The sequence below is a fragment of the Cyprinus carpio genome, chromosome A2, assembly GCF_018340385.1.
Source record: "Cyprinus carpio isolate SPL01 chromosome A2, ASM1834038v1, whole genome shotgun sequence".
NCBI classification, from domain to species: Eukaryota; Metazoa; Chordata; class Actinopteri; order Cypriniformes; family Cyprinidae; genus Cyprinus; species Cyprinus carpio.
Genome location: NC_056573.1, coordinates 9,381,488 through 9,408,519, shown reverse-complemented (window position 1 = coordinate 9,408,519; position 27,032 = coordinate 9,381,488). Strand labels below are relative to the sequence as shown.

The 27,032-nt window shown below is 36.8% G+C and overlaps 1 protein-coding gene across 1 annotated transcript in view; it reads left to right on the top strand.

The window, feature by feature from the left end:
- The first annotated feature begins 4,070 nt into the window (after window positions 1-4,070).
- Window positions 4,071-27,032, top strand: part of LOC109080477 (netrin-G1-like) — a 57,038-nt gene continuing 34,076 nt past the window's right edge. Inside the window, exons 1-3 of the mRNA XM_042771738.1 lie at window positions 4,071-4,133; window positions 4,241-4,387; window positions 14,346-14,939. Coding sequence (XP_042627672.1) covers window positions 14,667-14,939 — 273 coding nt within the window. The 5' untranslated portion in view covers window positions 4,071-4,133; window positions 4,241-4,387; window positions 14,346-14,666. The remainder of the gene's footprint in view (window positions 4,134-4,240; window positions 4,388-14,345; window positions 14,940-27,032) is intronic.

The window sequence follows — 27,032 nt, the reverse complement described above, 5'->3', positions numbered from 1 at the left end:
GGCTGCACCTTCCAACGCTCATCAAGTTGTGTGCCTTAGTCAAATGTTAATAGCTATTCAGGACTTGGCTGCTGCGAAATCCCCTTCATCAGAATGGAAATTGCCTTGCAACTTTTTAATGGGTTTATAGGGCTTTGTTGCATATAAATGGCTTAGGTAATCAATAACAATGTGTTCTTGTTGAGTCACATGCAAGATCACAATCACACACAATCTCTATCAGCAAAGACATGCATTTTAAAGTCATTTGTATTGTGAAGATAAAGCCTTTACAATAATTCTCCACTTACACTATAGAACCTGATCTTAATGTACACATCAGTACAACACAGTTGTTTCTGTCTCCCTCACTCTCTCTTATAAACACATTTACCCACTCTAGCATCATATAATAATGAAAACTAAACAAAATTATCAATATCATAGGATACACTATAGGCATGTAAGACTTTATTTCTTCTGCATCGTCAGCAAAAGAGGTTTTGTAGAATATTAGCAACCAGAACATTTTGGTTACCACTGATTTCCATTATATGGACAAAAAAAAAAAAAAAAAAAATCTCAAAGTATTTCCTTTTATGTTCCACAAAAGAAAGAATCTCATTAAGTTTTGCAACAACATAAGAGTGGGTAAAGCTTGACAAAACTATTATTTTTGAATGAAATAACCATTTAACCTTTGCAATTCAGCTCTTCTTTTTGGTGTAGAAACTGCCCACACCCTGAAAATGAAGAAATACAAATCCACCCTTATGTGATCTCATGTCAAACTTGTAATAATTTATAGTTAAACATATGGCAAAATCATATGCAAAGTGTGAGTTTGCATACTTAAATGTACAACTTCTATTCCCCTTGAGAAAACTCAATAGATTTTTTAAATAATCAAATTCAGACTGTGGATTGTTGCACCCTAACTAGGATTTTATCTGGGATATATCAAGAAGAGTGCATTTTCTTTGATTTTCAATGCTACAAAAGTGAATATAGGAACTGGGTCTGTCATGATGATTCATCCTTTACTCACATTTCACTGCTGGTTATATATTCTCTATATAATTGTGTATCTGACGAATAAAAAATCTTCAATCTCTTGAATCTGCACTGTATTCCAAGTATTCTGATGCCATGTGAAAGGTTTTCAAATCGGTTACATTCAAATCTGCTGTACTCATGACAGGCACAAGAAATTCAGGTAAATTTGAATGCAAGACATTTGAAAGCTATATCATACGGTTTCAGAGAAGACTTGGAATACAACACGACTCGAAACTAGTTGTTTTTGGAGTCTAGCTCCAGTTCTCATTCAATATGCATAAATAAAACAGTATGACATGAGGGAGAATAAATAACAGTGTCTTTGTGTGGCTGTATGATTTCATCTAAAAGATTTAAGTTTATATTGCACTGAACTGTAATACAGAGTGCAGAGAATTTGCATGAGCTGCTGCTGTTAATTGCAGCGTTTGTATTGTGTAAATCAATAGTTTTTGAATATCAAATAAGTTGCACTAGTAAGTAATCTTTTAAATGCTTGAAGTCGATGTACATGCTCATGTGGAATTATTGCTGATCTTGCGAGGAAGGAGACTAGGAAATGGTCCTCATCTTCAGTCCTCCTAGGAGGTCAGCGGAAGGCAACATTTATTTAGTTATTTCTGTAAGAGAGGAAAGGTAACCGTCATTTACTATTAAAAAATAACAGCTTTACGTAAGCGGCTTTACTGTCACTTAATATAATTCACACGGATGCATGTTTGAAAACGATCATGATGTTTTTTTTTTCTTATGTTTTCTATTTCTTAACTAAATGGCGATTAAAATTCTTCATGCTCACTATTCTATTGAATGTCTAGCAACATTAATATAGGCTATGATTATCTTTTTTTCTAAGACATAGCCTAGAACAGTGGTTCTCATAATGGACAACAGGTAGCTGGGTCCTTCCTGGTATGCAGTAACATTCTGGCTTCATAAGTGTTGGAAAAAAAGGTACATGATTTTTATGTTTTTTGCATTCTACCAAAATAGTGACATGTTTAACTATTAGGAATACATATTGGTCAAGCTTGGGGACTCATAAAATATTAATTATTGGTAGATTGTTCAAACACTGGCCATGAAAATATTCCACCCTGTAAGGATAGTATATGTCCCTTATGCCATCTTATTATTATTTTTTTTTTCAAAACAATTACAAAACAATTATTGATGAATAGAATATATGTTATTTATTAAGAATTACTTCTTTGTGCCCATTTTTGCCAATATGGTGGTAAATAAAGCAAAAATTATGCTCAAAAACATATATATGCTGTTAGTGGTCCTCACCTCACAAAATAAGACAAAAGTATGCCAAACATTTAACATTGCTGTTAAATTATTATTTAAAATGACTTGTCTAACAGGGTGGAAAAGAGCATAACAGGGTGGAACACCAGTGTTAACAGGTTCTAACAGTGGACAAGATTTCCGTCATTGTCCTGCATGGTTTCCCATCTGTAATGTGTGGAACTGCACCTATATAATATTGTTTCAAAACAATAAAAAAAAAATCCAGATTTTCTTTGGGGGAGGGACACAAAAAAATACCTATTTGGTTCCTTATCACAATCAATCATGGTGACAAAACAATTCTCTGTTCAGAAGGGTAGAGATATAATTACAAATTAGAGAGGACAGACATAATAAATGATTTTTTTATTATTTATATTTGATTAAAAATAAAGATGTTATAATTAATTTGGATTACTTAGATTAAAAAAACAAACACAAAAACCATCACAAGAAGGAACAGTAATAGACAGTGATGCCATTTTTTCGTGGTTTTTATTAAGATGAAAATTATGATGGAAAAAAAAATGGATGCTGCATTAATTGTATTAAATATTATATTGTAATATTTCCATGCTCAGCCTAGTGGGTGATTTTTATTTTTTTTTTACCTCCAAGCTCGAGTTCTCTATCAGTGACCTGGGAGCTTAAGGGTTCTGCACAGTGTATACATACACTATATATATATATATATATATATATATATATATATATATATATATATATATATATATATATATATATATATATATATATATATATAAAATTTGCTATATACACTAATTACTATTTATTCTATTAGAATTTCCACCCTGTTAGTTTCACATTCACTTAGCTCAAAATTTTCCACCCTGTTTGATGTAGACCTAACAGGGTGGAAAATTTTGAGCTAAGTTAGCCATTTGAGTGATCAACATTTAGCTAGCTAACCTTCTACAGATTAACATAACTTTTATAACTATGTCAGATTTGTTCTTACATTTTTTTGATAGGACAAACATTCTCCATAATATAGACTAACAGGGTGGAACTTTAAGGTCGGGACAAGCAGGATAACAAGGTAGGAATGAAAAAAAAAAAAGTTAGGAGTGGCAGTTGAAGCTTACCTCAGTTTGTACACTTTAATTCCAGTGGGAAAAATAAATTATGTCACTTCTTGAAAATGGTCTCAATGAAATTGCAGTCGGTTTTGGAAGGTGAGAAAGTATGTATTAACAGGGTGGAATATGACTATAGGGACACAGTAATTTAAGAAAATTGTAAAATAAATAACTATATTTTCACATGATTTATATGTATGATTAGAGGCAGTGTAGCCTAGTCGATAACATAATTAAAACATATTTTGAGTTTTTTATCATTTCATGGTTTATATTTCTTGTGGAAGTTGACTACTTTGCACTGAGAACATAATAAAATTGAATGCATATATTAATAAAAGGTGTGTAAAATACAAAATAGTAGCCTATTTATAATGTCTCTTATCTCTGTTTAAGAGATAAAGAAGACCTAAATATACAATTTAAGCCATTTCTTATAAATATGTTACTTATTTTAGAGAAAATATGAGTAAATAAATCATTGAGACATAAAAGTCACTGAATGACCCAGCTCACTTTACATAGGTATCTGACAGGTTAACCTGGTTAAGCAGATGTCCAAATGTTCTCGCGGCTGAGTGTCCTTTAGGACCCAGCGGAGAGCTCAACTGCGCGGCTTGAATACGCTTCATTCCCTCAAACTTACATTTGGAGATGATCGCTTTCAGCAGGTTAGTTGTTCTCTCCCGGGCAGGATAGGTAAGCGCTGGTAGCAACTGAATTTAACTGGTGGTTTCGCTGTAATAACTCGCATTTTGCCGGCTGCGTGTCATTACAATTACTTTTATTGACTTTTATTGGCAAAGCTGGCCAATGAACATTTGGCAGACGTGTAGGTGAACCTGTGCACTGCATTCAGTCAATTGCTGTGGAGTAACATTTCTGGGACATGATCTGATCAGCAAACACCGGATTCATTCACTGGATGTTTTCTATCTGGGAAAACTGTCAAGGTGGGTTATTTTTGTCGCTCGCATGTTGCATGAACCAAAAGAGTCTAATCATCATAATCCATGTACAGGTAATTTCTCAGAATCTGGAGGAGATCAAATGAGGCAGGTTTAAATACTTACCGTGTAGGCTAATATGACCCGCGTTTCTAAATAGATCGTCCAGGTGTTTTTTTTTTTTTTTTTTTTTTTTTTTTTTTTTTTTTTTTTTCGTCTAATTGGTTATTTTATTTCTGACACCTCCAATGTCAATTAATCGATAGCTCAATGGCTTTATCCAAATTTAGATCTATATTTCCCTCTAAACTGCACAGTTTACCTGTTCTTACAATTATAGTAATTAGTTTTGCTTTGTGCTTTAAATGAATGCATATCGCACATTCACTTGGTAATTCGCATAACTTGAGCACAAGCTCATATTTATTCATTACCACGCCTCCTGCGCACGAGCGTTCTTGAAGAAAGCGTTTTGTCTAGTGCTTTGTAACTAGTAACCTGCTGCTCTTTTTCTTCCTCACACTCTTAAAAATAAAGGTTTTAATTAGAAATAAAAAAAAAGTTTGTTTATTTGCTGCATCAGGAAAATATTTTAAAAAAAATATTTTGTAGTTATCTAAATTGTTAAAATATGTAAACATTCGTTTAAGAACTCAGAAACTATTGTACAGAACTGAAGAACCTTAAAGAGCAGGTCATATGGTATTTTAAAGTGGCAAAATTTAAAGTATTTTAAATTTTAAACATCAACATTTTATTTTAAGATATTAATCTTTAAAGAACCATACATTCAACTCAAGAAGCCTGTACAGCTTATGAGAAGAATGACATATCAAAGCACAATTGAAAAACCTTTATTTTTAATAAGAGTAACTATCCATTAATCATGAATGTCTAAACCTTATAGGGCATTTAATAAAAAGAAAAAAATCTAATAAGGGACGATTACAGATAGATCACATTTCAGGCCCTTAATGATTATTCATTCATTGGCATTTGTTTTCCTCTTAACTGATGCTTAACGCAGATATGTTACTTCAGTGGAGTTAATTGGAAGGACATGACTCTGTGTTGCTCTCAGCGGAGTGGACAGTACAGTATGGGAATGAGAATAGCACTTTAGACCTCATGTCAGTGTGTGTGTGTGTGTGTGTGTGTGTGTCAGAGCATGCAAACCTTTTAGGAAAGAGGCATTTAATTATATATGTTTCTCTGGTATGTGGTGAATATGGTCCGATGGGAAGCAAGCGACAGGTTGATTGGCATTACTCATGGAAAGATTAATGCATTCTTACATGTTTGGAAGAACATGCCAAGTGCTTTTAATATGTGAAGATGTCCTGCAAAGTTTAGTGACTTGCTTTCTATATAAAGGAGATTTAGATTTGAAACATAAACACTTAAACATAAATGTTCTTTATTGGCAACTATGGTTCCATGAAGAATGAAAGTGAAGAGTGAAAAACTAAAGGTTCTTTGCAGTTGAAAAGGTTCTTTAGATTATTAAAATGTTCTTCAGAATAATAGAAGAAAATGGGTTTTCATTGTAAGTTTCTTTTGGGAACCCAAAATAGTTCTTTGGCATGGTTGTGAAATCCACCTTTTTGATGTTTTATTTTTAAGAGTGCAGATATGCTTGATTCTTCTATTTCTTGCTGACATAATTAACACCACAGCAGATGCTAATCTGTCAGTTCAGAAACTAACAGAAAACAAAGCTTCACAACCTTAAAAAAGATTACAGGGTGCAAAGCTGTTAGAGCTTGTTTCAATTTCATCACCTGAACAGCTCAAGTCCCATTGCGCACAAAGCTATCATGTAAAGTATGTGGTAGTGTGTGTTTGAGAGGAAGAGAAAAGCACAGAGGGGGTTAAAAAGCAGGAATGATCAAGGTATGTCAGAAGTATTGACACTGTGAGGGACAACAAGTTTAGTGGAAAGACCATTGAATAAATAGAAGTATTCACAGCGGGTTTACAGAATACCTGAAAGGCTGTAACCACCGTGAGCCATGTGCTATGAGTGTCTACTGACTTAAAACACTTTGGTATGCTTCGGTTGCCTGGGGAGTAAAATACAACTGGACACAGGGGGGTGTTTTCAGAGGTTCTGAGAAAAAAAAGTAGGGATAAAAAAATACCCACGCCACCACTACACTTTTTTACATGGTCATATGGGACACTTGTAAAACATTCATGGTCCCTTTTCATAGCAAAATCTATTATTTTTCTGCTGTTGGAATTCAGCATCAATTAAAGAAAAAAAATGTTCAGCAGAGAAAAAATAGAATCTTTCAAATGGAATTTGCCCCTCTTAAGAGATAGTTTGCCCAAAAAGTGAAAGATTGTCATTCGTTCACCCTTATCTTTCCCAATCTGCATTCTTTTTTTTTCTGTGGAATACAAAATAAGTTCTGAGGTATGTTCTGTCTTTTTCATATAATTAAAATGAATGACGACTGAAGCTTTCAAGAAAAAGAAAAACACACAAAAGATCCATCAAGTACTTTTATGAAATAAGAAGTATCATAAAAGTTCTTTATAGAATTTAAATTTCAGTAGTTATTCACTGATCACCTCTCCCTCGATAAAGCTTCAAATGATCCTTGTGTGTTCCAGAGAAGAAAGTCAGTCATATGTTTTGGAACATTAGGTTTCTTAATCCATGAATTATAAAATTTCTTTTTTGGAAATTAATCCTTTGAGATGAGGGATGTACTGATCTAGGCATTAATAAAATAATGGAAATTATGAAAGATATAAAAAGATATATCTAAAAAAATAATAATAATAAAATAAAACTAACTTTTAGATGTTAAGACAGATAGCGTCTTGATTATGTACTTAACCATTGTTCCCTCATGGAGGGAACGGAGACATTATGTCGAATGACATATGGGGTCTCACTTGGGAGGCCAATCATCTCTGAGTTTAAAAGAAAATGTCAATGAAAATCGGCTAGTGGATTTTGCATACCTGAGCCACTCCTCATGCATAGAGGTATAAATAGGTGACAGGTGCATCCACTCTTCAAGTTTTACACTGAGGAGTCGAGAACATGCCCTGGCAACAGTGAATGGTTCAAGGCTGTGCCATGGGGACATAACGTATCCGTTCCCTCCATCAGGGAATGAGGGTTACGTAACCGTTCCCTATCTGTCAGTCACTACGAGTTATGTCGAACGACATATGGGGTCCATGGAAAATGCTACAACCTGAACACCATCACAACCCTATGGCGCTGCAATTGTTGACAAGCCATGGCATGCCACAAAAGCTCCGCTAAGGTCGTAACCTTCCCGAATCCCCAGCGCAAATTCACTGACCTTGGTACTGAAGGGGACCAACGGTGAGTACATTGCTGCTGGAGAAAGCCATACTGCTGTTCCATCCACAGAAATTTTTTGGAAGGGATTTCAACCTTTAGTGAAAGTTTGCTTCAAATCTTCCCTATTTGTTCTTTCAGAGAATTGGTGTTCTTCTCTCGGAGAGAAGAACACCAATTCATGAACAGACTCCACTTCAAAGCATAGGCCTGCCTCGTAGATGGAGCTCTAGCATGAGTTATAGTGTCTACCACCACTGGCGGTAGGTCACTTAGGTCTGCTGCGTCCTGTCCAGAAGCCACACATGGCGGTTCCAGAGATCTGGACATGGCCATATGTGCCCAGCCCCTGAGAAACGAGGTCCCTCATCAGGGGGATGTGCCAGGGAGGGGCTGTCACGAGGAGCATGAATTCCGAAAACCAGGTCCAGGTGAGCCAGTAAGGCGCAACCAACCGGACCTGTTCCTTGTCCTCCCTGACCTTGCACAGTGTCTGTGCGAGCAGGCTCACCATATCAAATGCATACTTGCATAGAGCCCGAGGCCAGCTGTGTTCCAGTGCATCCGTGCCCAGGCAGTGGGAGGACTCATGGGAAGCAAACAGGTACACCTGAGCTTCCCCGAATCGACTGTAGATCAGCTGGTCCATCTGGGAATGGAGCTGCCATTCTCCCGGGAAAGTGAGCTGTCGTGAAAGTGCATTGGCTGCACGATTGAGCTCCCTCGGAATGTGGACGGAACGCAGCGACTTGAGCCGCGTCTGATTCCAGAGGAGGAGATGGCAGGCAAGTTGAGACGTGCGACGTGATCGTAGACTGCCCTGTCGGTTGATGTACGAAACAGCTGCAGTGTTGTCCATGCAGACCAACATGTGCTTGTCCAGCAGCAGTGGCCGAAACTACTGCAAGGCTAGATGCACTGCCAACAACTCCAGACAGTTGATTTGCCAAAGCAGTCGAGGTCCTGTCCAGGACCCTGAAGCTGCCTGCCCGTTGCAAGTAGAGCCCCAGCCCATATTGGAGGCATCTGTCGTGACAGCGACTAAGGGCACCCCGGCCCGTAAAAAAACAAGGTCCGACCAGTGGCTGAATAGGTGGTGACACATCGGTGTGATGGTGATACGATGTGTACCATGGCCAACTTGGGATGGGGAGTGTAGCCGGTGCTGAAGTGGTCTCATATGAAGCAATCCGAGCTGTGTGACTGCGGCTGTGGATGCCTTATGTCCCAGGAGCCTCTGAAAATGTTTCAATGGTACCACTGTCCTGCCTTTGAAGGAACTCACACAGTTCTGCCCCGACTGGGCATGTTCGTTGTTGAGACGTGCCGGTCATACTCACCGAGTCTAACTCCATACCGACATAGGAGATTCTCTGCACAGGGGAGAGCTTGCTCTTCTCTCGGTTGACCTGAAGCCCCAACTGACTGAGGTGCCAGAGCACCAGGTCCCTGTGATCGCACAACTCCTCTTGTGACCGGGCCATGATGAGCCAGTCATCTAGATATTTGAGGATCCTGATGCCCACTTCTCAAAGTGGGGCAAGAGCGCCCTCTGCGACTTCCGTGATGACATGGGGGGACAGGGAGAGCCCGAAGGGGAGGACCTTCTACTACCCTCGAATGCAAACTGCAAGAATGGTCTGTGACGAGGAAAGATTGAGACATGAAAGTACACATCCTTCAGGTCGATTGCTGCTAACCAGTCCTATGCTTGAATGCATTTGGTAATACATTTCTGCGTCAACATCTTGAATAGGTGCTTGTGAAGGGCCAGATTCATCACTCGCAGATCCAAGATAGGTCGAAGGCCACTGCTTTTCTTGGGTACGGTGAAGTAAGGGCTGTAAAACCTCTTCCTCATCTCAGCTGGAGGGACTGGCTCGATTGCATCCTTTGCCAAAAGGACAGCAGTCTCCTCACGTAAGACAGAGGTGTCTCGGACTGCCACCGAAGTCTCGAGAATGCCGTTGAACCTGAGAGGTTACGACTTCTTGACCACTGATGATAGGGGACATCGTGGGTGAGAGTGAGGAAGCAGTGTGTCACTCACCGTCGACCCACAAGCTTTGCAAACCGGAGGAAACGGAAACTGCTCTTTCTTTGAAAATGTGGCGGAACAAAAAGAAAAGGGAACAAAGAATTCTCCACCTAGCCCTCCTCTGGGGGAAGGAGTGGTGCTGTCTTCACCACCTCCTGCAGAGCAGTCTGCCACATCTCCAGGTTGCCCTGTCAGGGCCGCTTCATTGTCTTCTTGGAGGACTTAGCAGCTGGGTGTGACACGAGGGGTAGCACTCTCCTGTGTGGCTTGATGCACAGGCCTTGATGTTGTCTCAGCATGGGGTAGAGCCAGAGTGCAGGATGCAGGAGGGGGCCCATGGTGGACGAGCAGGCTGAGACACAGCCCGTGACAGAATGGTGGAAGCTGGAGTTCACGTTGGGCAGGATGTGCTGGATGGCCTCAGTCTGCTTCTGTACTGCCGAGAACTGCTAGGCAAAGTCCTCTACAGTGTCACCGAACAGGCCAGCCTGGGAGATGGGAGTGTCGAGAAAGCGTACTCTGTCAACATCTCTCATCTCAGCCAGGTGGAGCCAGAGTGGACATCACCTTCCTGAGGGACTGTGCCATGACTTTCATCAATCTTGGCTTGGTGTACCTGCAGGATAACAATGGCATGCAGCTTGGCCCAAAGTACTATAAGCTTTGGGAGCAAGAGCCGGCGACAGCTTACAGGCTTTGGACGGGAGACACAGACTAATCCATCCAGAAACCAATCATCCAGCCGTGGTTAACCTGGCTTACACATAACATACTAATACACTTCTAATATCCAAATCCGTTAAAGGATTTTTAGGCTGCATTAATTAGGTAAACCGGAACCAGGAACACTTCCCATAACACCCGATGTACTTGCTACATCGTTAGAAGAATGGCATCTACGCTCATATTAGTCTGTTTCTCTCTTATTCCGAGGTCACCGTAGCCACCAGATCCAGTCTGTATCCAAGTCAGAGGGTCACTGCAGTCACCCGGATCCAGTATGTATCCAGCCCAGATGGTGGATCAGCACCTAGAAAGGACCTCTACAGCCCTGAAAGACAGCGGAGACCAGGACTAGAGCCCCAGATACAGATCCCCTGTAAAGACCTTGTCTCAGACGACCACCGGGACAGACCACAGGAAACAGATGATTCTTCTGCACAATCTGACTTTGCTGCAGCCTGGAATTGAACTGCTGGTTTCGTCTGGTCAGAGGAGAACTGGCCCTCCAACTGAGCCTGGTTTCTCCCAAGGTTTTTTTCTCCATTCTGTCACTGATGGAGTTTTGGTTCCTTGCCGCTGTCGCCTTAGGCTTGCTTAGTTGGGGACACTTCATTTACAGCGATATCGTTGACTTGATTGCAAATTATTGCACAGATACTATTTAAACTGAACTGAGCTGCATGATGACATCACTGAATTCAATGATGAACTGCCTTTAACTGTCATTTTGCATTATTGACACTGTTTTCCTAATTAATGTTGTTCAGTTGCTTTGACGCAATCTTTTTTGTTTAAAGCGCTATATAAATAAAGATGACTTGACTTGACTGGGTGGTGTAGTCACCTCCATCCCGATGGCCCTTGTCTATCATGGCCTCCTAATAACCCCCATCCACTTGATTGGCTCTATGACTCTCTCTCCTCTACCCCTTTAGCATGTGTGTGGTAAGCGTACTGGCCCCGTTGTCCTGTGACTGCCATCGCATCATCCAGGTGGATGCTGCACACTGGTGGTGTTTGAGGAGAGATCCCACCACATGATTGTAAAGTGGTTTGGGGTTACAGCAATACACAATAAAAGCGATATATAAATGCATCATTAATTCATAACTGACAAATGGCCAATTTTGCACTATTTATAAAATAAATAAAGAATATAAAAATAGAGGCAACAAGTGAATTTAATCATCAAAACAATATAACTGAAGTTCTAAAAGGTGTAAATGGAGATCTGCTACATATTACACTCTGATATTAAAAAATACATAAATAAGTAAAACATTGGGCAATAACCAAAATGGTACCGGTACATATCACATCCCTATTGACCATGATTTAAAGACAGGGCAGTGTTATGAGAAAGGATATTTTTACATATGAATCTCAATTCCAAGCCACTTCTGACCAATTTTGGAAAGACCCTCCTATTATTTGTGATGAGCTGGCACTTCCACAGTCTCCATTCATCTCTAGAAAATTCCAGGAAGCTCTCGTTCCTCTGTTATCTCCCTCTGATGTATTAGTTTCCTCTCTAATGCAAGCCTGATAAGCTCAGACTTCTCAAATTCCTAGTGTTAAGTGCATGGAGGAGAAAAAAAAAAGTCTCTCCCATCTTTACTGTAACCCAATCACAGGACTGGGAGTCTGAAGCTTTATCTGGATTAGGAGTGTGATAAAACACTTGTGTGATATCAGACCGCACCTTATCTATCCTTCTATCCATGACTGCTGCCTTTAACTTATTGCCTGTTCTTGTGCTTTAGAGCAGCCACTATTTCAGTTCTATTACTGACATTTTTATGAAACCCATGATGCTGACGGCTATACAGTAATGTCTTATTAATCACATCCTGCCCCATGCCAGGGGCTGCAACGTGGTAATTGGCTCCTTGTTAGAGGCCAGCATGATTGACAAAGCACATTTAGAGGCTGCTTTGTCTCATCTATCATGGCACGTCCCTCTATTTGAGGGGGCACAGACCTAATCAAGTCAACCATTCATACCCCAACTTCAAGGATTCCTTATTTTGATGGAGGAGTGCATTCAGAAACCTGTTTTTTCATACAGTATGTCCAGTGTGTGTACATGTACTCATCATTGATTTGAAATTACTGATAGTTACTGATGCACTGTAAAAAGTGAAAATGCTACTCTAAAGGACTTTTAGAGTTGAAAATGAAAATTCATTTCACCCGAAATGAAAATTCTGTCATCATTTACTCACTCTCATGCTGTTTCAAACTTACTTTCCTATGTGGAACACAAAGGAGACATTTAGCAGCATGTTCACCTTGTTCTTTTAAATGTAATTAAAGTAAATGTTTACAAGGGACTTTCAAGCCAAAATATGAAAAAAAGCACCACAAAAGAAGTATACATTAAGGTCCATTCACACCAAGAACAATAACAATAAAGATAGCAATATTAGCATCCATATCAATGGACGATAATGTTCTGTTTATTAAAAGTGCGCAATGCAGATATGCCATTTGCAACTTTAAATGCTCAAGCTCTTTAAAGCAGGATGGATTCTGAACAGCGGTCAATGTTTTTATAATTCATCAGCTAGAAAAATTGCTCTCCAAGCGATTCCAGTGATATCGCTCTTCTGTGTCATTATCATTGTATTTGTGGTGAGGACTTCAGTATTTCCATAAAATTAGAACAATTATTAAAACAATATAGTTATATGTAGTTATTCTTGATGTGATCAGGCCTTAACTTACTGTACATGCTATATTCTAAGTCTTCTGAAACAATACAATAGCTTTGCATGAGGAAAAGGCAGAAATTTATTAAAAGCCATTATTAATTGATAATCTGTTCCCCCCAGCGCACCATTCAAATCTCATTAATGTTCATATATATTCAAATATGGTGTGTTAAAATGTGGTTTGATGCTAACAATGCCAAAGGTCAATGTTACTTATGTGTTGTAAATGATCTCAATGTACCAGATTTAAATATGTGCATATTCAAAAAAAAAAAAAAAAAAAAAAAAAAAATCAAAGAGAGAGAGAGAGATTTGAGAGCTATGATAGGTGGGAGATTTTATGTTTTTTTATATATATTCTTTAGTTCCTGAGACAAAGTTTTTGAATGACTTTAGAAGACTTACTGGTACTTACAGACCACTTTGATGAAATTTTTATGATGCTTTTTTGTCATATTTGGAACATGACAGCCCGTGGTCATGAGGGTGAGTAAATGATGACAGAAATGTCATTTTTAGTTGAACTAGCCCAACAGCTATTTCAACCTGACCTGGCCCTTAAAAATTAATTTAATTTGCTGTGACCTACTGTGGCCTGGTTGATTCAGTTATATTAAATGGATCCAATTAAATATTTTTACTTACATAAAACCAGTTACTTTTATGTTATCACATGAAGCACATTTTAGGCCACCTGACAAAAATATTTTTTTTTGCAGTGTAGCACTAGTAATAAGGGCATCTGTCTCTGACATTAAAAGGTCTATGAAAATCCATTAAGGTCTATGAAATATGAAATATGCATACCATTTCTATATCTAGAGAAAGAATATTGAGCTCTTTCCACCACTGCTTGCCTCACACTAGAACAGAATCCTTAAAATCTCAAATTGCTGAGAGACCTTCGAGGGTTGCACTGTGGAAAGATGTGCAGACTTGCACAGTCTGTTTGTGCCTGCAGGGATGTTTGGCTATTTGTCTTCTGTAATAAGCAGGTATTTTTAGGATATTTCTCTATGAAGTCCATCTCAGCTATAGAAAACACTTGACCTGCACCTCCTCACCTTTTCCACCAGGCTTCTTGTTATTCGCACAACACCAGTCTTGAAAGCTCCTCCGCTGACACATTCTTGTTTTCCTTTTGTTTGTTCTTATCCCTCACAGACTGTGGAGAGCATACGGGAAACAGCGATGGACAGGCGGATGATCTGCAATGGCCTCCACTAATAGCTTGAAGAAGGAATTAATATCATTCTTTCACACCAGTGACCCACACTTACCACAACTTTGTCAAAACATGTTCAAGCTCCCCTGCAACACAATCAGACAAAAAGAAACAAATGAATAAAATAAGAGCAGCCTAAGGAATCTGAGTCAAAGCTGGCACAGATGCCAGCCTTTTTTCTCCTTTAAAGTTCAGTGTTACCACATAGGCGGTCTGCCTCATCACCCTCTGCCTGCTTATTATCTATCAGACTCCATTTAATGAGGCATCAGAAGAAAGGCTCAACCATGTACTTCCTGCTAGTGTTTGTACTACAGGCCCTGTGGGTGAGTTGGTGTCATGCCACACAGCATTACCCGGCCTCATGGGGGCACTATGATGTTTGTAAGTCCCAGGTTTATGCAGAGGACCGCCTGGCCTGGCACTATATGGCCTGCCAGCCTGAGGCCACTGATATGACCAAATACCTGACAGTGTCTCTTGACCCACCCAACATCACCTGCGGAGACCCACCTGAGATGTACTGCGCCCTGGTAAGTTTTATCATTTTTTATAAACTTGATGAGAATTTGATGAGAATCACATAACTAGTATATACAACAACACAGTACATTGCTTGTATAACAAAGCTAGAATACTTGATTCTGATTGGTCAATTGTGTCATTTAGCAGCAATATTTTTTTATTTTTGTATTTGCACTTGGGTATTCTTTTGCCACTTTATATGATTATCTTCAGTAAAATACTATTTTTCAATGGTTCATGAATTATACATTTGTTTGGAGTTCAGATTTTTTTTTTCTTTTAATGTTTTGTAAACTGAATCTGTACACTTTTGTTCTCACATAATCAAATAATTTCAACTCAAATTTCATATTCATTTATTTATTTATTTGATAAGTACCTGCATAACACACTACCGTTCAAAAGGTTAGGATCAATGAGATTTTTTTTTTTTTTTTTAAAAGAAATTAAAACTTTTTCTGCAAGGAGGCATTAAACTGATCAATTTATAATGTTACAAAAGATTTCTATTTCAAATAAATGTATCACTGTTTCCACCAAATAAAGCAGTACAACTGTTTTCAGCATTGATGAATGATTAAGGTTTCTTGAGCACCAAATCAGCATATTAGTGTGATTTCTGAAGAATCATGTGACATAAAAGACTGGAGTAATTACTGCTCAAAATAGTTTTGCCATCACAGGAAATTTAAAATATGAAATGCAGAAAACAATTATTTTAAACTGTAATAATATTCCACAATATTACTGTTCTATTGTAATTTTAATCAAATAAATGCAGCTTTGTTGAGCATAAGGGGCATCTTTAAAAAACCCATAAAAACCCAGACTTTTATATGGAAGACTGCATCAGATAGCCATAATATAATAAATGAAATACTGAGCAAAATAAACCCAGGTGATGCATATAAACTTTTATCCATGTGGCATCTATACATCTGTCTAGACAGCTAGACATCTGGACTTTTTTATTTATTTGTATTTGTATTTGTTTTTTTTTTGTTTTTTGTTTTTGTTTTTGTTTTTATGTGTACACACATACACTGAAGGAGGAAAGGTCATAAAATGTTATTTAAATATTATTATATTTCATGCTCACTGAATTCACAACATACTCTTTGAAAATCTCACAGATGGTCAACAGAACTGCAGCAAGGTGTTAATGTGCTAGCATGATAAGCACATTTAATACCAACAGGCTGAATTATCAACACCACACATCACATATACACCACAGAACAGTAAAATTGTGCATACATATTGTTTGATCAACTGCATATCTTATATTTATATATATTATATATATATATATATATATATATATATATATATATATATATATATATATATATATATATATATATTCACCTTGTTAATCATAATGTTTATTTAACGAGAATATTATTTTTGAAGGTGGACTGTAAAGATTGACTGTAAGCAAAAGTATAATTTTGCGATAAGGGTATGTTCTCCTTGTGACAGCTTACCCAGTATAGTGTGACAACACCCATAAAATGTCAACCTTACCCTGCATAAACTGACTTTTTCAAAAAATAAACATATCCTGACAAATATTCACTGTCACATTACTAGACAACAAATTAACTTATGGTGAAAACTGCAATTATTATGAACGATTTTTTTTTTCTTTTTCTTTTTTTTTCTACTGTAATTCTTTTTAGGATCACAGACCAGCTTCTGTTCATCCAATATATCTGTCCACTGTGCATCTTCACATTAGGCAAATTATAGCCAGCTATAGCTTGTTGTAAAATATTGACATGTTTTCATTACAGTAATCTGACAACAAACTGACAGTCAGTCTGATGGATGTCAGCATTGCAGTGCTTTAGGTCATTCTAACCTATGTAAGGTCAGCATCATTTGAGGTAACAAGCCAGTCATGGAGGTCCATGCTGATCTTGTAGCCAGTGAAGCAATGAGAGCTGATTTTTCTATTCCATTGTGCCTTGGGGGAAGTGAGGTTGGGGAAACAGGGGTATCATGTAACAGCAATAAGGAGTTATGTGTTAAGTGCAGTGCTCAAGGGCACAATAGCAATGCTCAGTGGTTGCTGGTACAGAACACAGAGTATCTTGTTACTCAGCAATATTTTCTCTTGATGCCTCATTACGCTTTTTATAGTGGAAGGCGAGTGCAATATTTCTGAGATAATTACACAGTTAAACTAATTTACTAACTCCACACCATGGATTCAATCCATTAAAAGATTCAATCAGTTGTGTTTGCTAAGAAGCTTAAACTTCCTGGCATGATCAAATATGATAAAGGGAAATCGAACAGCACATGGTTAATTTAAGATGCTATCAAATTTTTATGAGTAACCCCCCTGATATGAGATAGAAGAACACAGATGAATGGTGTAAAGTAAACAAGGAAATAAAGCACTGCTATGGGCCACATCCCAACATGATCAACAGTTCACCTTGTGTGGAACATAAATTCAATGAAGTAAACACACACACACAGAGAGAGAGAGAGAGGTGAGCAATATCACACGAGTAGCAAAGTGATATGGCTATATATCGGCACGGCTGTGATTCGGCTGTAGACAGGCCGATATCACTAAAATATCTGAATACCTCTGAATAGAATATCTCTGAGAGGTAGCACTCCTCTCAGCCAATCAGATTTGAGGAAATGAAATGTGTGTGTGTGTGCGTGTGTGTGTGTGTGTGTGTGTGTGTGTGTGCGTGTGTGTGTGTGTGTGTGTATGTGTGTGTGTGTGTGTGTGTGTGTGTGTGTGAAAACACGCGCGTATTAGACATTCAGATAAAAAGAACAAACATTAATATTAAAATTAAACTATTTAATTCTAAATAAAAATAAACACAATAAAAAAAAAAAAAAAAATAAATAATAAAATATAAATAAATCTCTTTAATCTAAAATTCAAAATTGTACATTTAATTCAGTGTGCTTGACATTTCTTTGTAATTAATTGTGAAATTCACTAGCAGTTCATGAGTGAATATTGTTTCTACACATTTTTTTTTTTCAGTGTCCTTGTTCACAGAGTACTTTAATCATGGCTAACTGTTTAAGGCAAATTTCTACATCAGCAACTGAACACTTTTGCACTAGGATTCTGCTGCAATTTACATCAGTATGAGTTTTTAATCCAAGATGATTTTGTATCAGTCAGCACAAGAAACCCTAAAGAAAATGACTGACTGCACATTTAAATATAGATAAAACCCCATTATGCATTTGTATTATGAAACATATGCATTGTTTTGAGAAAATTTATATTACTTAAAATTATCCACTAGTAGAATTGTCTGTCTATAAGTGAATAACAGGATGTATTTAAAATACCCTGAATAATTTACTGTTTCTCGATTATTAAGTATGTCTGGGGGGAAATCTGACTCAAACTTATCTTATTGAAGTTTTCCTGAAGATGTCTTAGATTTCAGAAAAGTCTGCCCACAGGTAGATTCATGACAGGAATTTTAAGTAGCTAGCGGTACAAAACTTAAAACATGTTCCTGGGGAGAGCGACTGAAATAATCTAAGATAAAAACACAAAAGGCATCTTGTGAACTCAGCCAACAGTTAAAATGAAGCAAAGAGGTAAAATGCATTCAAAGTGGTTGAGGAATGGTCATTTAATTGGGAGTTCAAATTCTCTATGGAAAAAAAAAAAACACACAGGTAGTTTTCTTCACTAATAAAAGGAAATGAGATAACATCAAATTAAAGTTGTATAATCACAATCTAGAAGGGGTGTCTAAAATAAGATTTCTAGGTATTTGGTTAAACATTGGACTTACATGGAAGGAACATGTTAAAAAGATGGAGGATAAGTGCAAGAGAGTGTTGAATATACTGAATATACTGAATGAGATGTGTGGCTGGGCAGGTCTGGGGGGCGGACATGTTTGCATTAAAAATTATTTACATAACGTTAATTAGATCAGTATTGGTCTATGGTAGCATGTATGGATCTTCAGCAAAGACCCAACTTGAAAAATTAGAAATAATTCAAGCACAGGAATTTAGTTGTGGGACATATAGATCATCTCCTGTTGCAGCGTTACAGGTAGAAGTGGGAGAAATGCCTCTCAATTAAAGAAGACAGTAATTAACTGCAGTAAACTGGTCAAATCTTATGGCACAGGATATTCTTTCATATTGCACGATACGGTTACTAGAGAAATGTTGGGGAATGTAATAGTTTTGGATGGATTGTTGGAGATTTAGTAGAGGGATTAGATATTAAAGGTTTAGGTATTGGTCCAAGAGTGACTTCATCAGCAGGTCCTTTGTGGATTTTGCCTCAACCTATAGTTGATGTAAAAATGCTAGAATCTAGGCAGAAAGAAGGTATGAGTGGATTTGAGGAAATCTGGATAGGGGAATATTTGTGGACGGAGTGGGTCCCAGCTCATGCGGGAGTGAAAGGGAATGAAGCAGTAGATAAATTGGCAAAACGAGCTGTGCTAGACACCAGTATAGAAATGGAGGTATCATGTAGTAGATATGAAATTAAAGCAATAATTAAAAGATGGCAACAACAGTGGGAAATAGGAAACAAAGGAAGACGTATATTCAATACAGCCACAAGTGGGGAAAGGGAGGTATTCAGGTGGGGATAGAAGAGAGGAAAACATATTATCTAGACTCAGAATAGGACACACGGGACATAATAAAACAATGAAGTTATTGTCCAAGCATCCAACAGCTTTCTGTGATTGGTGTGGAGAAAGTGAAATGGTAGAACATGTCATCATGTATTGTGAAAGGAATAAAGAGGACAGATTGAAGTTATTAGAAGAGATTAAGAAAAAAGGAGCGTATGATATTACTTTAAAATTCTTAATAAACCCATAAATGGGAGGTAATAACAGAGTTGCTTTGTTTAAGGTATTGTAAAATATGGGTTTATTTAATAGAATTTGTGTGTGTTTGTATTTTAAAAATTGTGTTTGTTTGTTTTTGTTTTGTTTGTTTCCCTCTCTTGATCCTCTACTGACTCAGAGGGAGTCATGAGCAGAAGGCAGAGGAGCTGGAGATGCAGTGCTGGCTGAAGTGAAGTAACTCACTACAAATAATACAATCAGCCAATAAATGAAAAAAAATGAATCCTGTGTCTGGATAGTGTTCGCATGTAGATGGCTGTAATGCACGAGAATTAATATGATCCGCCAATAAATGAAAAAAGATGAGGCCTGCACTCCCACAGGACTGGCGCTGGACAAGACTGATGTGCGGGTGTGTAGACACTTGTGTGTGTGTGTGCCGGATTTGGGAGAATAAAATAAAGCAACAAGAACAACTAATATAAAATAAAAAAATTTAACAGGCGTGAGCATAGGCAGAGTTTCTATTTATAACACGTTTGCAGCATTGAGCAACATAGCCAATCACAGACATATCTGTTGATTATTTCTGGAACACAATGGCCAATCAGAGGTGTTGAAGGTGTTTAAGACCCTGTCCCAAATGGCACACTTCATGTGCACTTGCTTTATTGTGGACTTACAATGGCCACCGTGTGCGCGTGTCCATTGTCCATGAGACAGTAGGGTGTCCTATTCATCATTTTAGCTTTCAGAAGGTTGCTCACAAGCACCCCCTATGCATCCTCGATGCACTTTTCTGCCGAGCCTGCACTGAGGTGAGCTCTGCAGCAGACTTCTACCTGACTGTCAAAGCAGCATTACGAAATGAAAGTGAAGACCACTAGGGTTTAGGGTGCAATTTGGGACAGGGCATAAGAATCTACTCACTGCTCAAAATGCTGGAGTTCTTGTGCAGCGCTGAAATTTGCGTGCTCACAAATCCTTTCATTATAACACACGAAGTGTAGACATGAAAGATTCATTGTGCTTATATTCATTGTGTTATAACAGAGCTTTGTAAGATCGCGATGAACTGAGATGTCAGCTTTTTAGTGATTATAAAGGGAACGGTCTTTGCTCACATCTGCCATGCCAAACAATGCATGCAGCAGCCTATGCTTGCTTTTCTGTCAAAAAATAACTGTGGTTTGTGAATGTTAATGATTTAATAGCAAATATTTTATCTGGAGAATTTTTGCTGAGATCTTGTAATTAGGCGACACGGAGCTTACTATTTCATGTAAATTTCATGGATGTACTTAAAAAAATCTATATAGGCTACTTTTGGGGACGGAATCGGGACAAGATATATATTTCTAGGAGCGGGACCTGTGCAGGTCTCTACTCTGCAGTGAATGGGTGCCGTCAGAATGAGCTCAAACAGCCCATAAAAACATCATAATAAAAATAAAATCATACTGGATGCTTGGGTCAAATATGACTAAAAATGTACATCAGTGCATAACTTCTGCCACTAATTAGCAATTATCAAAGATAAAAAGTGTAGAAGCTGCATTAAATTAAATTTGGTTTCAAGTCTGAGATAATGCATTCCCTCAAATTAAATGGCCATGATGCTGCTGGTCATCGTGTCCTAAGTAATGTGACATTGTACACTATTATTACAAAGAGAAAACAAACAGTCATTGTTGGTCTAATTTGTGCACCCTAAATATTACCTCACTCTATATGAAGCTTGAGCATGAGGACAATATGACCTGTGGTTCCACAATAGTGATAAATCTGTCGTGTTTTAGGATCTATCACCTCTTTCATTCATTTATCACCTACACAGAGGTGGGAGTCTGGGCTTCACACACACACATAGCGGAAGATGGAATGTATGGGACAGCTTTTTTGCAGCAGGGAGTTAACCCTGATATTATTTTTAGCTGCAGCAACAAGGGAATGTGTCCAAAAACATGTAGATGCGTCTTTTCTCCTCTAGTTCTCTCTAACTTTACATTTTCAGTTTGTTTGCAACATCAACAAAAATACAGCATAAAACACAAAACAATGCAACATTCTCTCCCTTTGTCCATTCATTGTACTGAGCAAACAGACATACAGAATGACCTGTTAGGGATGATAATTTGATATTGAGGTTTCACAACAGCTAAGTTGTGCTATTAATTAATCTGTTTTAGCATAGCACATTAATCTTGTTAATTAAAACAAAATGTTCAATTACTCTACATCTATTCTAATTGTTTTGGGGAGGGGCCATGAATGCAAGGATGTTCTTGCAAGATTTTAAAGATCAATTATGACTACTAAAGTGGGACAAGCAAAGCACCTAAGAGACGCTGGTACTTCTAAAGTCTAGTGAATATTAAATCATTTCAAATAATGCTGAAAACCCTCCAAGGAAAGACTATGCTTTATAAATAAACTTAATTGCTTTTTCATCAAATTCTAATAGCTCGTTTTATTTAAGATTTTAATGGTTATGCATATATGACACAATTCCTGGTATTTGTATGCTGAATGCTACTATGTGGCTTATACAGTATACTAAGTAAATGGAGGACACATGCTGCATTTGTTTCAAACCTGTATGAGTTTCTTTCTTCCATGGGCGTAGAGTAAGCGGGGGAATATGGACAAAATCATCCAGCTATCGATATTTATGCTGAATATGAAGCATAAACATTTGGACTGATGAAACGTGAAGACTTTAAACACACGACTGCGACAATATATGGTTTATGTGTGTTTTTCAAGTTATCTCCAGGTAATAAAGTATATGAATAATTGACATTGCATTTATTACAATATACGTAGAAACTATTCTACCTTATTCTATGATAGAAATGAAAAACAGTGTTTTTATAAAAACAAATCATAAATTGTCATTAGGAATATATAAGAAAAATTTAATAGAATACAAATTATTGATTATTGTCCAGCAGTGTATTTGATTATAATTTATTATTTTTGGGTAACCCCCCCCCCCAACCCCCCAATCCAAGATGAATATGAGTTTGAGTTTGTTTCTTCAGAGTCATCACTTGCTCACCAATGAATTCTCTGCAGTGAATGGGTGCCAGCAGAATGAAAGTCCAAACAGCTGATAAAAAACATCACAATAATTCACAAGACCTCATTCCGTCAATCAGGTGAATTAAAGCTAAATTTATTCAAATGAAGACACAAGCTCATCTATATCTTGGATGACTCTATTAAACAAAACAAAGACCACAAAATAACACTGAACTATTAGTCCATCTGTTGGAAATGACATTGGAATACTATCTAATTTGAATTTGCTTCAGAGTGGTCCAGACCCGAAAGTGAGAGTCTTTAAGCTAGAAGCATCAGAGCTGATGAGCATTTGTAGAACAATGGACAGCAGCGCTCTGAGTCACTAGATTACTATAATTCTTCTGAACTCTGACCTGCTCTCACAGAATGCATGAAAGTGAACAGAGGTGCCAAATTACCATGTGGTCCCCAAGCAGCTTAAGCAAGGAAACAAGGATGAATGTGCAGCTTATAGCTGCTCTGAGATCATCTGACAATTGACAGGCTTTATGGCGGAACTGTCTTTGTTTGGCAGTGATAAACAGAGCTATTTATAGAGCCTCTTGTTAGGTGTTTCAATTGTCAGTCACTGAATTTAGTACAAAACACTCTACGGACAATGACAACATGACAAGCCCTGACAAGGTGGCTTTTGGTTGGAGAACCACACTTATGCAGCTATTCAATAACCACGCACAATTTCATGCTCAACAAGGCCACATAGGCAATTTCCTGTCAGAACTATTCTTATGTGCAATTTTTCTGTAAGCCATATGGTACTTTCTCTCAGCCTGTATTTGGATGAGGATAAAATACCATTGTGCTGAGACATATGACTCTGAAGCATTCAGACGTTTAATTTTTTCAGTAAATGTGCAAAGATAATGAGATAATACAAAGATGTATAAACAAGAATGACGATTTCCAGGACCAGTAATCCCATTGTGGATGTGCTGAGAATGAAACAGAGATGTGAAATAGTAAAGCCATAAAATACTGTTATGACACCAAACAATGAATGAATGAATGAATAAACGAACAAATCAATTAATTAATTTTAGAAATACAATATTAATATTATTCTTATTTCCACATTATTAATATAAATTGTAGTAGTAGTTGTTCTAGTAACAATAATAAAAAATAATAAGAATAAATAAATTAATTAATTTAAAATAAGTAATATCTCAGGCACATATTTACTCATTTAAAACACTCCAAATTCATTAACATTTGAATGAGGATAAATACAAATTCATGTGTGTATGCACATTTTGTGAAATCTATTGTGAGAAGTTCTCCTATGTGTATAAACATGAATAATCCATAGATGTCTGTTTTTATTTGAAAAGTCTAAAAATTAAAGTAGTTAAAGTATACAGTATATAGTATATGGTGTATCTATAAAGTATATATGGTGTATGGTGTAACTTGGATAGATAGATAGATAGATAGATAGATAGATAGATAGATAGATAGATAGATAGATAGATAGATAGATAGATAGATAGATAGATAGATAGATAGATAGACACAAACACAGGATTATGTTTTTATTTAACAGATTTAATTATTAAAAAATTAGTACAATGCTCTAAGATGTCTAAAAACTTTAGTCAAAAAAAATGTTAGAAATATATGTCAGGAATCTATATGCAGTTATTTTATAATGGCTGTTAATGCAGTTTTCCAAAATTATTTACTCATCACTCTTTTAATTTCATTCCACAACACGCTATATGTTACTTTCTTGCTGTTATGGGAAAACCAACCAGACATTAATTACCGTGAATCAACTTGCCTTATCAGTCTCATTTCCCCAAAAAGCCAAGCTGAAGCCAAGATGCAGCAAATAAATTAATGAAACTAAGGGCTTTTTGGCAATCCAGCACAAGCTGTCTGCCAGCAACGCGCTCCAAACAGCAAGGGATTCCTTTCAGAGTCTGGCCTGCTGGCTGGCACTGTGAATTTCCCATCCTCTTCTGATCTGAGCGGCTTGGCAGTCTTTGAGGCACAGCCTCATGAGCATGTGTCAGACCTGCATCCGAAGAGAGCGAGTGCTGCACTAAAGGCTTGTTTAGGATCACAGGGGTCACAGATGTTGAAAGCCTCTTCACTCAGAGAAATACAAAAGCACTGAAGCAATAGAAAGACGCTTTTGTTTGGACAGTTTCTGGAGAGGTAGTTTATGAGTAATGTACTTCATAAAATGCCACAGTCATAAACACTGGAACACTTCATGTGGCATGTGGGGACAACAGTTGCTTTAATGGCTTGAGTCTTTTCTTTAGTACAAGTACTAGTGTCATTCTTCAACTATTCCATTTGGACCTGTCAGCATGACCCTTACGAAAAATAAGTTTATACAAGTGTGCTATTAGTATACTTCTTTTAAACTAAAAATAGGAAAGTATGCTTTTAGTTTACTTTTTATGTACTTCTCAGAAATGGGGTTTATGTACTCCTCAGAAATATACTAAAAATGACATTTAAGTATATTTGACCTATACTTACAAAAAGTCTAAATATATTTGAGCTATACTTGTGCTCCTAGAATCTGTGTTTTCATTGTTATATGGTAGAGGGCGCTAGTACACATCTTCCAAAAAAACACATTCAAAAATGAAAAACAAGTGAAGAAGAAGAAAACGATCAACATACTAACACATGTACTACAATTATTACCATCTTCATCGCATCAAAACTTTAACGTCCATAATAAAATGTCGAGCGATGAAGAGGTAATAATTATAGTCAAGCTTTGGGGTGTTGATCGACTCCATCTACATTTTGATTTTCATTCTGAATCCAATTCACGTTTTTTTTTTTTTGTTGTTGTTTTTTCAGCTTTTTGTTTAAAATGTTATTTCTGTATTTTTTATGAAACTTACCCACATTAAAGTGTTTTAAAAAAAAGAATGCATGAAGCTAGAATAAAATGTTTTTGTTTACAAGCAGATACCCTGTTCTTTCTTTGGGTATTTTGTGAAATGAAAACCTAAATAAGGACATAGTAGTATACTTAAAGTATGATGTAAAGTTCACTTAAAGAAAACTTATGAGTGTACTTGCAGTATAAAACTACTAAACTAGTAGTTTACTGAGACTATACTTCAAAGTGTACAAAGTATTTAATTAGTAAATTAGTTTTTCAGTCTGGTTCTCATGAGCACCTAGAAATTTGGTTTGTAGAAATTTAAAATTATTGGTAATAATCCTAATAATAGTATTATTGCAACAAAATAATTTAATAATATACGTATATATTTAAACAAAATAATAAATAAAATATGATAATACTATCATATTTTAAAACAAAAAGTATTTAATTAAAATACATTTACAGTAAACATTAAATTTTTCTTTTATTTATTTTATTTTATTTTATTTTATTTTATTTTATTTTTTTTTGCATTTTGCTCTGAAACCAGCACTACATACCCAATATTTATGCTTTTATTTCAAATGTAACTGAATCTTATACAGTATTACAGTTAGTCGATCTAAAAAAAAAAATTTTTTTTTAAATTGTGTTGATTGGACTTTTGGTTACTGTAATATAGCCCATGCAATCTGCGTTCTTGCCTTTATGACCAATAGCCCTGGTCTCTCCTTATCAATATAATACAGAAGACAATGATTTTTCGATGTTAAAGATTTTTACTTTTTTCAGCTTCAACATTTTTTTATATTTTATTCTTAGTCGTGGTGCAAGAAATCCAGCTTCCGAGTCCAAGTCTCTACTCCCTTCTATTGAGAATATTATATTGATAGCTGCTTATGATAACTATTTACTTGGATCATATATTTAAGCTAAGCAATTACAAACTCACGGTGCCCTGGTCAACAATATTTTAACTATTCAGAAACGATATATCACTGTCTGACCATCTGAGATTTCGATATGAAGATAAAGGTTAGGATCTTAATTTTTCGGTAGTATTACAGCACACCATAAATGTATATTAGCACCATTTGTTGTTTGATCTGGCATCTTATAGAGCATTTGGACCCAAAAACAGTGATGCCTGACATCAGGCTTAACAAGCTGATAACAGCCCTGATGGGAGATGGACATATAATTGATAGGTAGTTGTTTTTGCTATTGCCATAATGCACTTACAATTACACATTTTAAAGGATTTTGTGGGTAATAGTCAACCTTGTCTACTGTGACACTGTGTCATTTGTATTGTATTGTATTATTTT